At 36.7% G+C, this 14,160-nt stretch overlaps 1 protein-coding gene across 1 annotated transcript; it reads left to right on the top strand.

The window, feature by feature from the left end:
* Positions 1-2,341: 2,341 nt before the first annotated feature.
* On the top strand, positions 2,342-13,307 carry LOC116509425 (bcl-2-like protein 15). Its single transcript, XM_032218583.1, has 7 exons — positions 2,342-2,412; positions 2,575-2,768; positions 2,799-2,870; positions 5,978-6,016; positions 6,680-6,804; positions 12,131-12,349; positions 13,068-13,307. Exons 2-7 carry the CDS (start codon positions 2,627-2,629, stop codon positions 13,086-13,088), a joined length of 618 nt encoding a protein of 205 aa, XP_032074474.1. The 5' UTR covers positions 2,342-2,412; positions 2,575-2,626; the 3' UTR covers positions 13,089-13,307.
* Positions 13,308-14,160: the final 853 nt, after the last annotated feature.

Raw genomic sequence — 14,160 nt, 5'->3', positions numbered from 1 at the left:
AAAAGAGGACTTTGAGTAAATATCTCAGACCTAGTTCAAACAAGATAAAAATGAGGAAGTAAATGGACTCCTGGCTGATATGGCATTGGTTGCTTAATCTGGCCTGCCTTATAAGGCTGGCAATGACTGAAATCTTGCAAAAAGTCACTGCCCAGGGAGAAAAGGAGGGAGAAAGTAGAAAGCAGCCAGTTGCCTGGAGAAGGATGCACATAATGGCTCGGGGAAAGAAAATATCTGGTCCTTGCTTTCATGGGAAGTTGCAGCCATCCCCTTAAAGTTTTTTTTGATGGACAGGTCATAATATTGACCTTCTGGAAAGCTTTCACAATATCTATATTCCTCCTGTTGACAAAAAAGGGGAAAGGGCTACCAAATGAGGCTGTTCAGATGCCCAATTAGCAATTGGTTCTTTTGGATCCAGAGACAATAAACATTCCAGTAAGCAAAGGAGTTTTAAGCCTTATTTTTAGCTGAAGCAAATAATGCCAAGTCAAGGAATATCGGCTGCCAGAGACCAGGAGATACACTTTATGTGTTATAACATATGCCCTCTGGAATATCTTCCTTCTGAGATTATGATGGTGCTGACCCTGTTGGCCTTTTGGAAGAATTTAAAAAAAAATAAAGTTTAACCATTCAAAAATAAATCAGTACAAACTAGGGAAATGTATAAAGAAATATGAAAAATGATGAGAGAAAAAGAAAAAATCAGTGGAAGAGAAAAATATTAAAATTTAAAAGCAAAGTATAGAAAGAAATGACTCCACCACAAATACAAATGTTTTCAGCAACTTAATACCTTCTTTAATATTTCAGTCAAAATTCTCTACATCATAAATCTCATCCTCTAAATAATAAAGTCTCTGAATGTTGAATATTATTTGTTAATAGATAAAAGATGAGATCTCATACAGCAGCAGTTGATTAAGCGATCAGAAATAATACACATTTGAACTTAAAACAAGTAAAACAATTTCATACTTTTTTCATTTACTTTGCACAGTATCTTGTCATTTTCTCTAAAGAAAGAAAAAACAAAGAAAAAAATCTTTTCATATGTTATTTCATATCTATAAACAGAGCTTTTACAACTTCATGATCCTTCAGAAATAACGTATTAAACATTTTAATTTTTAATACTTTGAAATGACATCCCACAAATTAATTTATCATCTTTTTTACATCGCCTCTTAATTTTAATACCATACCTTATCACTTACTCAAAAAATGGACCGGCCCCCGGGTGCCTCTGCCAACAAAGATAGAGCTTGGGAGAGCTGCTGGCACAGCACTTGGGCCATCACAGGCGCCCCGACACAAGTGAGGTTGAGCTGGCCACGCCCACCATGGCCACACCCTTCCCCGCCCCCCAAGATCAAACACAACCCTGATGGGGCCCTCAATGACATCATGTTTGACACCCCTGACCTACAACATTTTTCCAGGAAGAACTTTCTTACTCTTAAAATCTTTATATATTTTAATAATATTTTAAACAAACCACAGCAGGTATTTTTTTGTGTTTCAAAATCTTCTTTTCAGTCAATCTGACCCCTTTCGTCGATTTAAAAGCTTTCCAAAATCAACATTGTAATTAGTCTTTTTTTTAAATTTCCAAATTATAACTATTGTTATAGGGAACATCTGCTAGAAACACTCTGCACAATCCCAAAACTTCTCCTTAATCTAGATTCACTGGTTGCACTTTCCACTATGGCTAATGGCTCCACTAAAAGTGAAGTTGTCCTCAATCTGCCATTGCTTCCTCGGAAATGCCTCTCAGAAGGCAATGTTCAGGAGGCGTTGAAGACCTGTTTATATCCCTGGGCCTGGAGTCCTAAGAGTGTGAAGGCCTCTGTTTCATGGTTATGTTAACATCTAAGGATTATAATATTTCTCAACTGTGATAAGCATAATATATTCACTCATTCAGGCAGCCAATAAAATAAAATAAAATAAAATATATATCTAGAAATTCAAGTAGATAACAGTGCTGAGCCAAGCTTAGCTGATCTCTGAAGGTAATGCAGGAGAACTCCCGGTTAGAAGGATACAAAATTTTTTTTTGCGGGGGTGGGGGGGAGGCAGTATCAAATAAGTTTCACATTGTTGTCAATAAAAGCTACATACCAATAGATGGATCCATAAAGTTATTAGGGGTCAAGATAAAGTTGAAGGGGACTTATGGAAGATGTATAGTATGCATCTAGAATAATTGAAACAATTGTTGAAAAAAATAGATATCTGTTTAATGAGAGATATTATTGCTATGGCAACGACATGAGAATGCCTTGGAGTCCAAAGGTTATGCATACAATAACGAATATAAAATTCTACTTCCTTTTACTCAACTGAGTATTTTGAATGGTAGAAGAGAAAACGTTGGTAGACTTGATAGTCTGAATGCTTCTGGTAATTAATATTTTGTAGTTATTATAGATGACGATATCTTAAAACGGTGATGGTGGGACTACAGATCACAGAAAACATAAATCATTCCGTAAGTTATGATTCCCGTTCTGACTTGTAAATGAAGGAAGTTGCTGGACACTTTTTATGTTCAATCTCTTCTAGGCAACAGAAGAAACAATTCTTAGAAAAATAACTTTGAAATACATACCTGAAGATGAATAACTCAATGACGTTTGAAGAACAAACAGAACAAATTGTGGAAGCCTTGTTTACTACTCTTTGTTTAAAGAAGCCACGGGAAGAAGTAACTGATCGATGCCTGGAGCTAGACTATGGAAATAAAATTCGATTCGAAGGTATAAGAGTTTTTTCCTAAAGTAATTGTTTAAAGAAGCCACGGGAAGAAGTAACTGATCGATGCCTGGAGCTAGACTATGGAAATAAAATTCGATTCGAAGGTATAAGAGTTTTTTCCTAAAGTAAATTAGGGAGGGAGGGCAAAGGGATGGCTGTGTATTTCCCAAATTTTGAAGGCAGGACCAGCTGCTGGATCTTCTTACTTGGAGCAAAAAAAAAATTAAAAAAAAATTGCAACCTGTACTAGTTTTTGTTCGAGACCAAAACTAGTTTCTTTAGGCCATAGAGCATAAACACTAGTGGAAACCACTAATTTTAAAGGATTTTAGCCATCTGTCATCTAATTAATCAGTTACATTTAAATAAATATTTAAATATTTATTAAAACCAAATTTAAAAAAATTCTTGCATTTAAGAAGCAAGAAGAACTTGCTTCTTAATTCTGAACTATGTCTGTTATATCAAAAACTTCATTCTTAAGGCATAATAATACTCCAAAACAAAGTTTTAAAATTGAATAAAAAGATAAAGGAAAAGGTTCACCTTGCACATATGTGCTAGTCGTTCCTGACTCGGGGGTGGTGGTGGTTGCTCAACTCCGTTTCAAAGACATCTCTGGCATGGTTAAATGTCGAAGGCGCATGGAACGCTGTTACCTTCCCACCAAAGGTGGTTCCTATTTTTCTACTTGCATTTTTACATGCTTTTGAACTGCTACTTTAGCAGAAGCTGGGACAAGTAATGAGAGCTCATTCCGTTACGCGCAGGGGTGGGTTTCAACCGGTTCGCGGCGGTCCCTGCGAACCGGTTGGTCGCCGAACCCGGAAGTAAGTAACTTCCGGGAACGGCGAAGGGCGCGCCCACCCGCCCGCGGTCCTTACCCGGTTTTGACAAGTTCTGCGCTTCCACGCATGCGCAGGACGCATACAGCGCCTGCGCGATCGTCCAGGAGCAGCTGGAGTGTCGCGCAGATGCTAGTACGCATGCGTGCACCGCACGCGTGCACGAGGACGCCGCCGGCCCGTTCCAACCGAACCGGTTGGAACGGGGCGAGAAACCCACCCCTGGTTACGCGGCACTAGGGATTCGAATTGCCAAACTGCCAACCTTTCTGATCGACAATCTCAGTGTCTAGCCACTGTGCCTCTGCGATCCTTAAAATTGAATAGTTGTGTTTTAAATCTACAGCTTATTAATTAAAACATTAGTTGGTTTTGGTAAAATAATTTTCTGGTTTTTTCCCAAGTCAGGATATTGCAAATGAGATGCAAGGCACACTGTTGGTAGAAAGGTAGTGACCCCTTTAATCTCATAAGCAAAGAGGGATAGCTCTTGGCGGTAGGCTACAGAGGATTGGGGTGTGCATGTAATCATTTGTGCATGGGGTGGATGAGAACCTGACTGTTCCACTGTATCATTATGGCCAGGGGGAAATTTTAATCATTTTTTTCTATAACTGTAGGCTTATTTTCTGTCTTGTATATGGTGTCTAGTTATCTCTTTGTAGGTGAAGGGAAGCATGGGCATAGAGGTTTTGTCTTTTTAAATTTCCTTTGCCAGGTTGATCGGTTTCAGTTCTTTGTTTTGGCTAATTGTGCTTTTAGTGATTTTTAGTTACATTGTATTTATTTGCCTGCAACATAGCTTATTGCCCCTTTTGACTTATGGATGGCTGAGACAATGGAAATGGGTACTATTCTTTTACAATAAGTTTTGATTATTTCCACAGGTAAATGTATATTACTATAAAGTTTCTGGATGTTGTTAATTCTGCTGTAGGAGCTAACATTTTCAGCAAAGTTCTGTTTGTCTTCCCTGCTTGACTAATCATGAATTGTGCTATATGCGGAAAACGGGACTTGTATTGAAGTACATATTTAGAATATTAAATTGGGATGGTTGATGGTGAGACTTTGAGGAAGCAGGTTTTAAACATAAGCAGACCTCTAACAAAGTCAGACGAGTTTTCAAAATCCTAAACTGCTAAACTCATGATTCAGGAGCAGGAAAGATAAGATATATCGAACACATTATATATATTTGGGCATACCAGGGGTTGTGACACTAAATACATACCTATTTCCCTGGCTCAGCTGATAAAGGAAGAGAACCTTGTGGCTTAGTGGTTAACACAACTGCCTAATATGTAATACAGCACAGGTTCAAATCCCAGTAAGGGTATGGCTAGCTGATAAGAGCTAAATAGCTTGAAATAGACCTATACTAGTCTACCTTTATTTATTTATCAGCACAAACACACACACACAAACACACACAAACACACAAACACACACAAACACACAAACACACACACACACACACACACACATATATATATATATATATATATATATATATATATATATATATATATATATATATATATATACCCCGTATGTATGTATGTATGTATGTATGTATGTATGTATGTATTCATACTGCTCACACCCCGTAGTTCGATCTGATGGGGCTCAAGATTGACTTTTTCTGTTTTGTTTTTCTGTTTTGTATTTTATTACTATTGATAAAACATAATAAATGTATACAGGAAGAAGATTGACACAGCCTTCCATCCTTCCAAGGACAATAAAATGAGGACTCGGTTTATTGAGGGCAATATGCTGACATTGTAAACTGCCCAGATAGTGCTGTAAAGCAATATGAAGTGGTATATAAGTCTAAGTGCTATTGTTATTGCTAATTATTCTTCTGTGTAATAGCTGCAAAAAGGAACACCTGTAGGTAATAAGGAAATGGGGGCCATTTAGTCCAGTCTTTGCAGATATCATGGTTAGTGTGGTAAGACATGAAAGTGAATAGAAGCAGTCCCCAAATCAAACAGTAATGTAAGAATTGTCCCCAAAATTGAAACAGAAACCAAATATATCAGTTTATTCTATGCACTCACCTGTAAAATCTTTGCGTGAGGGATACCAAATGCTGTCTCAGACAATCTGCTTCAATTGTGAAGCAGATAAATTAGTCTGTGCATGGTGTGGGACATTTTGAGGTTTACGATAATTACATACCAAGAGGTTATCTGTGTAATGTATCTATAACTTTGTTAATATCTATTAACTTTCTTCCACTGCTTTTATCTTCACAATTATGTAAGCAGGGTTAGTGGAGTGAGCTTTCTACTTCTTCTTTTCTCTAGGTGATTTCCCTTTTCATTTTGTTCTCTGAGAAAACTTTGTTCTATTCATAGGCCCAAAACCTGTGAAGCTCCAGGGAAGCAGGATAGCAGGTAAGAACTTTGGTTGAGAGCTATGGGTGGGTGAGGGAGTGTCACAGCCAGGCACTATAAAGCATTGGAAGGTATGTTGGTGCCATAGGGGGACTGGGAAGTTGCCGTAGTTAGGCACCATAGAGCAGGGGTCTCCAACCTTGTCAACTTTAAGCCTGGAGGACTTCAACTCCCAGAATTCTGAGGAATTCTGGGACTTAAAGTCCACCAGGTTTAAATTTCCCAAAGTTGGAGAGCCCTGCTATAGAGCATAGGCAAGTGGAAAACCAGCAGGAGCAACTTGCAGCTTCCTGGCAGCTCCCCCATTGACCTCACTAATGGGAAGCCAGAAGGGAATGTCAGAATTTATGATCACACGACTACAAGGATGCTGCATTAACTGCAACTGCACAGTCTGGTTGCAAGTCCCCCCCGCCCACCCTTGTTCAGCATTTTCATAACTTCAAATAGCTGCTGAACAATTGGTTCTAACCTAAGAATTACCTGTATTTTTTTTTAGATAAGGAAATTTAATTTCTCTTTAGCTAAATTTAAAATGTAGGCAAAATGTCATATGGGACACGTCAAAGGGGTTAGAATTGAAATGGAATAGAAATTGAATTAGAATATTTTTGTATAGGGAAAGAACCTGTAAATCTGTATTGGCTTTCTGTTAACCAACAGTTGATTCAGCAAGCACTTTTGATCCAGTTGCTATTGCCAAGTTACTGACATCTATAGGAGATCAGTACAATGCAGAAATGGAGGGCCCAATAAACGCAGTGATTGCAGAGGAAAGCAGAAAAAAGGTAAATACCTTCCTAAGCATTGTGGTCAAAGTCCATTAGTTTCAGCTTACCATTAAATAATAGAAGTTATCTATGTAGATGTAAATTATGCCAGAATACATTTTTGTGGCCTCTTGGATGCAAAGCATTTTATATTGGCTGCTTTGATCTGTCCCAGCTTGATATGTTTTATGCTCTGTTTAAAAAATAGTAATTTTGTTGAATGTTACAATTAAAAAGTTATGAATTAATTCAAATTTTAAAAAAAGAATAAAAAGAAAAACCAAGTGCGAAAGAGAAATAGAAAAGAAATAAAAATGATATAGTAAAAAAGTAAAAGAACTATATAAAGAAGTAACTCACCCCTCCATAACAGGTATAAACAATTTTAGTAACTTATTATCTTCTCTTAAAATACAACAAATTATCTGTACTTCCCAATATCTTGTCTCTTACCTATAAACAAATCTTTAACACCCCCTTTATTTTAACCAGTGTTAACAATATACCTATATAACCGTAATCACATAAAATAACCCTTATCCCTTCCTTTTACTTTAAGAATCTTAATTTTTCATCCCTTCATATAATGTCCTAGACCCCGCTTTTCATTTTTTTCTATGTCCTTTCTCACAAAATCCTTCAAAACATTAACAAAAGTCTCTTTTGTCAGTCCCATATAGGAAAGCTAACCAGACCACTATTTTGGTTCGTTATTTGTACATCCTTCTTAATTATTAAGACATTACAGTTTCCTTGCATGTTTGGTCTAGTGGTTAAGGTGCAGGAAACTGTGAATTCCAGTCCTGTGTTATAGGCATGGAGTTGAGATAAAATAAGAACTAGAAATTTATTTAAGAGAAACCAATAACTTGAATAATGAAGATGTAGAAGTGAATTGGAATAAATGCAAAATGCAATAGTAAAGATAACAAACTCAAAACCAAGAGAGAGGTACCACAAGAAACAACAGTGGATGGCAGATGAAATTCTTCATCTTATGGATGAAAAAAGCTCTTATAAAAATAACAAAAAATACAATGAATTGCAGAAAGCAATTAGAAGACAAATTCATCTGGCAAAAGAAAAGTGGTTTGCAAAGAGATGCAAAGAAATAAAAGAGACAGAACACATGCATGATAATTTCAATTTACACAAAAAAGTGAAAGAAGCAGCAGGCCTCTACAAAAAGAAAATCAACTTAGTTGACAAGGAGGGAAAATTATCTTAGATAAGGATGAAAAACTAATAGGATGGAAAGAATATATTGTAGAACTTTTTGAGGACACTAGGGATGATATCGATATGGGAAACATAACACCTGAACAAAACATCACTATGAAGCAGGCTGAACATGTAATAAAAATAGAGAAAACAAGAAAAGCCATAGGTCCTGATGATAGTCCAGTAGAAATTTTAAAATTGCTAGAAGGCAATGGGAAGAAATTTTTACTGCAGCTCTTCAATCGACTATATGAAAGAGAAAAGATACCAAACGATTGGCTAAAGTCAACTTTTGTGACAATCCCCCCAAAATTAATTCAAAGAAGTGTATTGAATACAGAACAATAAGCTTAATGAGTGATGCCCTGAAAATATTCCTGAGAATAATTCACACAAGAATATACGAAAAAATTGGGGAGCTTCTAAGTAGCACACAATTTGGTTTCAGAAGCAATCTTGCTACACAAGATGCCCTATTCATCATTCAAGTTGCTGCACAGTGTTGTAGAGATATCAGTCACAGTATTTACATGTTCTTCATTGATTTTGAAAAAGCATTTGATAAAAGAAAACAGAGCAAACTATTACAAATCCTAAAACAAGTGGGACTAGAGGACAAAGACATCTGAATCATAAAAAAATTATATTGGCATCAGATAGCAAATGTGAGACTAGGCCAAAAATACTCAGATGATGCAGAAATATGAAGAGGGTTGAGGCCGGGCTGTATTCTGTCTTCTCTGTTGTTTAATATCTACTCTGAATCAATTTTCAGCAAAGTACTAGAAAACATAGATGCTGGCCTCAAAGTAAATGGTGTTCGGATCAACAATTTAAGATATGCTGATGACATAGTTCTGCTTGCCAGTAAGCAAGATCTTCAGTTCCTCATCAACAGTCACTGAAATATCTGAAAAATACAACTTGAAGCTTAATATCTGAAAAACCAAGATCATGGTCTTAAGCTAACAACCCATTAATTTACCACCAATAACTTCAGAAGGAATGCCACTAGAAAAAGTTGAAAGGATCATGTACCTCAGTTCTAATTACATGAAATCTGGAACATGACTACTGAAGTAAAAACAAGGATAGAGAAAGCACAAACAGCATTCTTCAAAATGAAAAAGGCCTTCTGCAGTCACAACATAAGCCTAAGATTGAAAACCAGCCTTGTCAAATGTTCCATCTTTTCTATCCTGCTCTACGGAGTGGAGAGTTGGCCTCTGACAGAAAGCCACTTGAAGAGACTGGAAGCATTTGAAATATGGATTTTCAGGTGGCTGTTACATATAAGTTGGGTTAACAAAATCAGAAATGAGGAGATGATAATCCACTGGAGAAAGCCAAGCAAAATAATCAAAACCATAAAAAAGAAAAGTTAGAATATTTTGGACATGTGATCCAACACCCAGAAAAATACGGCATACATCACTTAATCCTCCAGGGAAAGATTGATAGCAAAGAAGGTCCTGGCAGAAGAAGAATGTAATGGCTTCAAAATCTAAGGGATTGGTTTGGACAAAACTCAACACCACTTTTTTGTGTGACTGTTGATAAAAATAGGCTCACCAACATGATCATCAATGTCCGATGGCGAATACGGCACAAGAAGAAGAAGTTACAGGCATGGAAGACAGCTGGGTGATCTTGAGCCAGTTATTCTCTCTCAGCCCAATTCACCTCACAGGGTTATTGCTGTTGTAGGGAAATGGGGGAGGCGTATTAGGTATTGACCATCTTGAGTTATTCATAAAATTAAAAAAGTTGAGATATAAACAAACAAATAAATATCCAGTGTAGTATTTTATAGCTTTTCCTTTTAAAATATCCTTTTAAATCAGTCTCAGCCTTGCCTGATAAAACTTGTTCCTCTTCCATAATATCTTCTAAGCATAGCATTTCTATAATGGCAGAGATTTTTAAAATTAACTTTTGGTCCATTGTTCACAAATATTCTTCAATCCGTCCAATGTTAAAATATTTTGTTCCATTCTGTATTAGTAAGTCAAATTAACTGTTCTTCTCCTTTTATTATAATCTTTCATTCCTTCTAGTTCCCTCTAGTGCCCAATTTTCAAAGCTATCCTATCGTTTCTTAAAGAATTCAATATTCTTTCTTTCCCATGGGATTGAGTTTTATAATTAATTTCAAAATCTTATTTCAAATCCATCTGAACCCTTAGTCCACTTGTAACTTCCCAAAATCAATGTTCTAGTGGCCCTTTTTCCCTTTCATTAAAAAAATAAGTCTTTCACCAAGGATTGAGAGAAACTTACTCATTGCTCTAAAACTTATCATTGTGAGGATTCCTAATAGCTAAAAAGCAGTTAAGAAGCAATTTCCAAAAGTGATTAAGAAATGAAGTTCAGTGAGCCTTATGTCCATATCCACGGGTGTCAAACTCGTCATGTCACATTGCCATTGGATGATATTTCATGATGTTTTTCCCCTTCACGGAACTGGGGTGGGCGTGGCTTGCGTGTGACACACCCGGCCCATGGGCTGCCAGTTTGACATCCCTGAATAGACTACATTGCAGCTGAATTGAATCCGTGATTCATAGCCAATTTGATCACAAAAATCTCAGTTTCTGCAGTCTACTAACAAGAACCAGTTGTCCAGTATACATGTGAGAGATCTCATGATTTTTTCCCCCAGATATTTGATTAGCCAAAATTCACCATCTGATCACCAATCTCCATTTCAATTCTGTCCCTGTTACTCTAGGGATGTGGATCTTAACAGTTTTATTTTATGCTGGTTTATTATCTACTCTGTACAGGGGTGGGTTGCTGCTGGCCTCATTGCCTGTTTACAACCCACGAGCAACCCATGTGCACCAGACGTGTGCCACACATGCACCAGATGTGCGCTGTGGGCTCTTCAATGTGAATTGTTCTTTGCACATGTGCAGAACAATTTACAGTGAACTGTGCACATGCACTAAAATCCAAAAAGGCGGCAGCCAAGTGACAGTGAGGGAACCAGTTCAGGGGTGTGGCAGGCCTGGATTGCTGCCGATTCTGCGACCCAGGCCTGAATTCCACTACTGGTTCAGCCGAACCACATCCAACCGGCAGCAACACACCTCTGACTCGGTGTTACATTTTCAAGAGCAGTATGGTGTTTAGACCTATGTGGGATCTATTTAAATCAACAGATTAATATAACAAACAATAATTATAGGATTCAAGGCACCACAGTTGCCACTTATATCCCTGTTCTTTCATCTTATTTTATTTCTTCCAATTCTTATTTCACTTTCTATTTTTCATTCCTTTGCTATTTTAGGCAGCAATAAAAAGGATGCTGTAGTATCTTCTGATACTTTATCCATAACCCTTGTACTTTCATTTTTATTATCTAGTGATTAGCTTTAGTCAGGAGTAATATAAAAACCAGAGCAAGACGTCAATGACTCAAGTCCAAAGCCAGGAGGGCACTCCTCCATTGACAGTAGTAAACAAAAAGGCAGTCAAGACTCAACCCAGAGACCCAAACAGAGAATTTTGTATCAGAAATCAAGGTTCAGAGAGTACAATACAACAAGGCAAGATCAATCCTGGGAAAGCCTAAAAAATAGATGAAGGTATTGGAATGAAACCCCCCCCCCCAAAAAGCTAATATGAATGTTGTAATGATTGACTGTTATTAGGCAGGGCTGATTCAAAAAGCAGAGATAGTCACCCCCTCTTAAGAGGAACTTGTTCCAAGGTAAACATTTTAAAATAATCTGGCACTTGTGTATCTCTCACTTTCAATGTAATTATGTTGATTGTCTTTGTGTTAGGCTTTCAGTCTAAAATTAGTGAGTAGAAGATGATTCCACCAAGATCTCATGTCAAGTTTTGATATTATTATATCTTATTTGCTTGTCTCTTCAGCAGCTTTTTCCTAAGAAGGGACTGGTTGGTTCATGAAATGTAGACAATTTTAAGCTTTAATTGAAATACCTTAAGCATTATGATTGTCAAATATCAAATAATTTTGATATTTGATCCTATTAATAAATGTTTGATTCAAATTTAAAAGTGAATCAGACCTGTTGCCCACCCTAAATGTCTGTTGTCTTACAGTAGTTGCATTTTATTTTTTGAAATATTCACTCTATGTTTACAGATAAAGAAATTTGGAGAAGTAGCAGAATCTCTCAGCAGCATTTGGATCAGTCAAAATCCTGAGCTAGAGCCAGAAAGAGCTTTTCTAGCTGTTGCTGTGAAGTTGTTTGTGAATTTTATAAAGAAAACTCATGGAGATCGCAGTCAGATAAACATACTCACAGAAACAATCAACAGAAATCCTGAAGTGAGAAGCTATATTGAAAGGCAAGGTGGTTGGGTAAGTTACATTAATGCTTATCTGTGACTTAGCACTTTGGTAGATTGCATTCAAGGCCAACCTTCAAAAGCTCAGAAAATATAAAAAATAACTAGCAGAACAACATTAATTAATTAATTAATTAACAACATGAATTAATTCCATTAATTCCAATGGACAAAATTATTAAACAGTCAACAGTTGTTCATTGGAAAGTCTGACTGTTGTAGTCCGAAGCAATCTGAAAGCACCACATGGAAAAATTTTAGTGTCCCATTTTAAAGATTTATTCCTCAGTTTTAACTGAAACATTTCTGAATGTAAAATTCTAAATTCTAAACCATCTGCACTAATACATAATGATCCACTCCTTTCTCACATGCTCATGAGTGCAGAGTCCCTTCTATCCGGATTCATGTATTTCACTAATCTGCAATCCCCAAACAGCAAGCAAAAGGAGCTGATTGCTGAGGACAGGCAGGGACAAGGCAAGCTCCTTCCATATTTAATGGATGAGACCATATCCTTATCTTGTGCAATGGTATTCCCTCTGAGTATTAGATATGGGGGCAAATACAGTGCCATCTACTGATATCATCTTCAGGTCTTAAATCAAAATCCCAATGTATTTTGCAACAATGGATTCAGGATCTTTACTAGATACTTTGGAGAAAGGTCATTTATTGCTCCTTCCACCCTCATCTAATTAGCAACATTTTTCTTTTTTTCCTTTTTTTAGGGTAATCTTGGAAGAGTCTAAACAGCCCATAGTTTCTTGGTTCCAATATTAAAGACTCATGTGCTATTTTGGAGGAAATAGAGCTGGAGAGTTGCTTCAAAACTGGAAATGGAACTGAAAATGAATTGAAAAGGCTAAATACAATTCTGTTAAAAAAACAACATAAATGTAATTAATTTTAAAAGAAACTCACAATAGCTTGGTTGTCATTACTATTAAATTGTCAGTTATGGAATTTCATAGGTAATTCCTGAAGCCACAATTCCACACAATACATCGCATCAATTTACAGTGCCCTGCTTTAGTAGATCATCAGTTCCTTTGTCCTATTAATATATTCCTGTTTCATCCAAAGGAAATGTCTCTATCTGAGAACACTAGAACATTACTTGCATCTCGTTTTCCTGGGTTGTTAGTTGGTGTCAATTCTCTATATGTAAACATTTGCAGGATAAAATGTCTCAGGAAAAATATTATAAAGCATATTAGAGAGCTTTAACTAACCGTATTGGCATGGGAAGAAAATAGTTAAGAATACCTAAGAATAAGAAAGATAGAAGAAATATGGATTATTAAAGACTATGTAATATATGCCTTATCTGGAAATTTACCTAACGAATTCCCTCAATTTATTACCCTGAGATGACCCATATTGCTCACGTGTAGTATCTACACATAGTTATAAGGTATACATGAATTGGAAATTTAAATTAGTTAGCAGAAACTGGTATGAAGCATTTTGACTTATGGAGAGTCCTTTCTTTTTTAATAGATATGGCAAGACTGACTGTTCCCTTCTGGCTTGAAAATCTTTGTTTTTGAGCAAATTGCACGTTCATATGTCAATCTCACAGCCTTCAAATGTGTTGAAATACACTTCCCATCACTCCAAGCTAGCAGAGCTTCAGCTTGGGAAATGTTGAATATATTGATCCCATTTAAAGTAGTAGTCTTTAGGGATGCATAACTTCTTGGCTAAAATAAAGTGTATGTTTCTATAATGTTTCTTCTAAGAGCCCTGGTGGCGCAGTGGTTAGAATGCAGCATTGCAGGCAAACTTTGCCCATAGCCTGGTTGCCATAGACTTGGGGTT

This window comes from Thamnophis elegans, chromosome 5 (genome assembly GCF_009769535.1).
Source record: "Thamnophis elegans isolate rThaEle1 chromosome 5, rThaEle1.pri, whole genome shotgun sequence".
Classification (NCBI taxonomy): domain Eukaryota; kingdom Metazoa; phylum Chordata; class Lepidosauria; order Squamata; family Colubridae; genus Thamnophis; species Thamnophis elegans.
Note: the sequence above shows the minus strand (reverse complement) of the source record. Positions and strands in the feature narration are given on the sequence as shown.

Coding starts and splice junctions, on each gene's coding strand:
- LOC116509425 (XM_032218583.1), top strand. CDS start 2,627: ATGAATAACTCAATGACGTTTGAAGAACAAACAGAACAAATTGTGGAA. Junction 6,017..6,679: donor CCAGGGAAGCAGGATAGCAG/GTAAGAACTTTG, acceptor GTTAACCAACAG/TTGATTCAGCAAGCACTTTT. Junction 6,805..12,130: donor CAGAGGAAAGCAGAAAAAAG/GTAAATACCTTC, acceptor CTATGTTTACAG/ATAAAGAAATTTGGAGAAGT.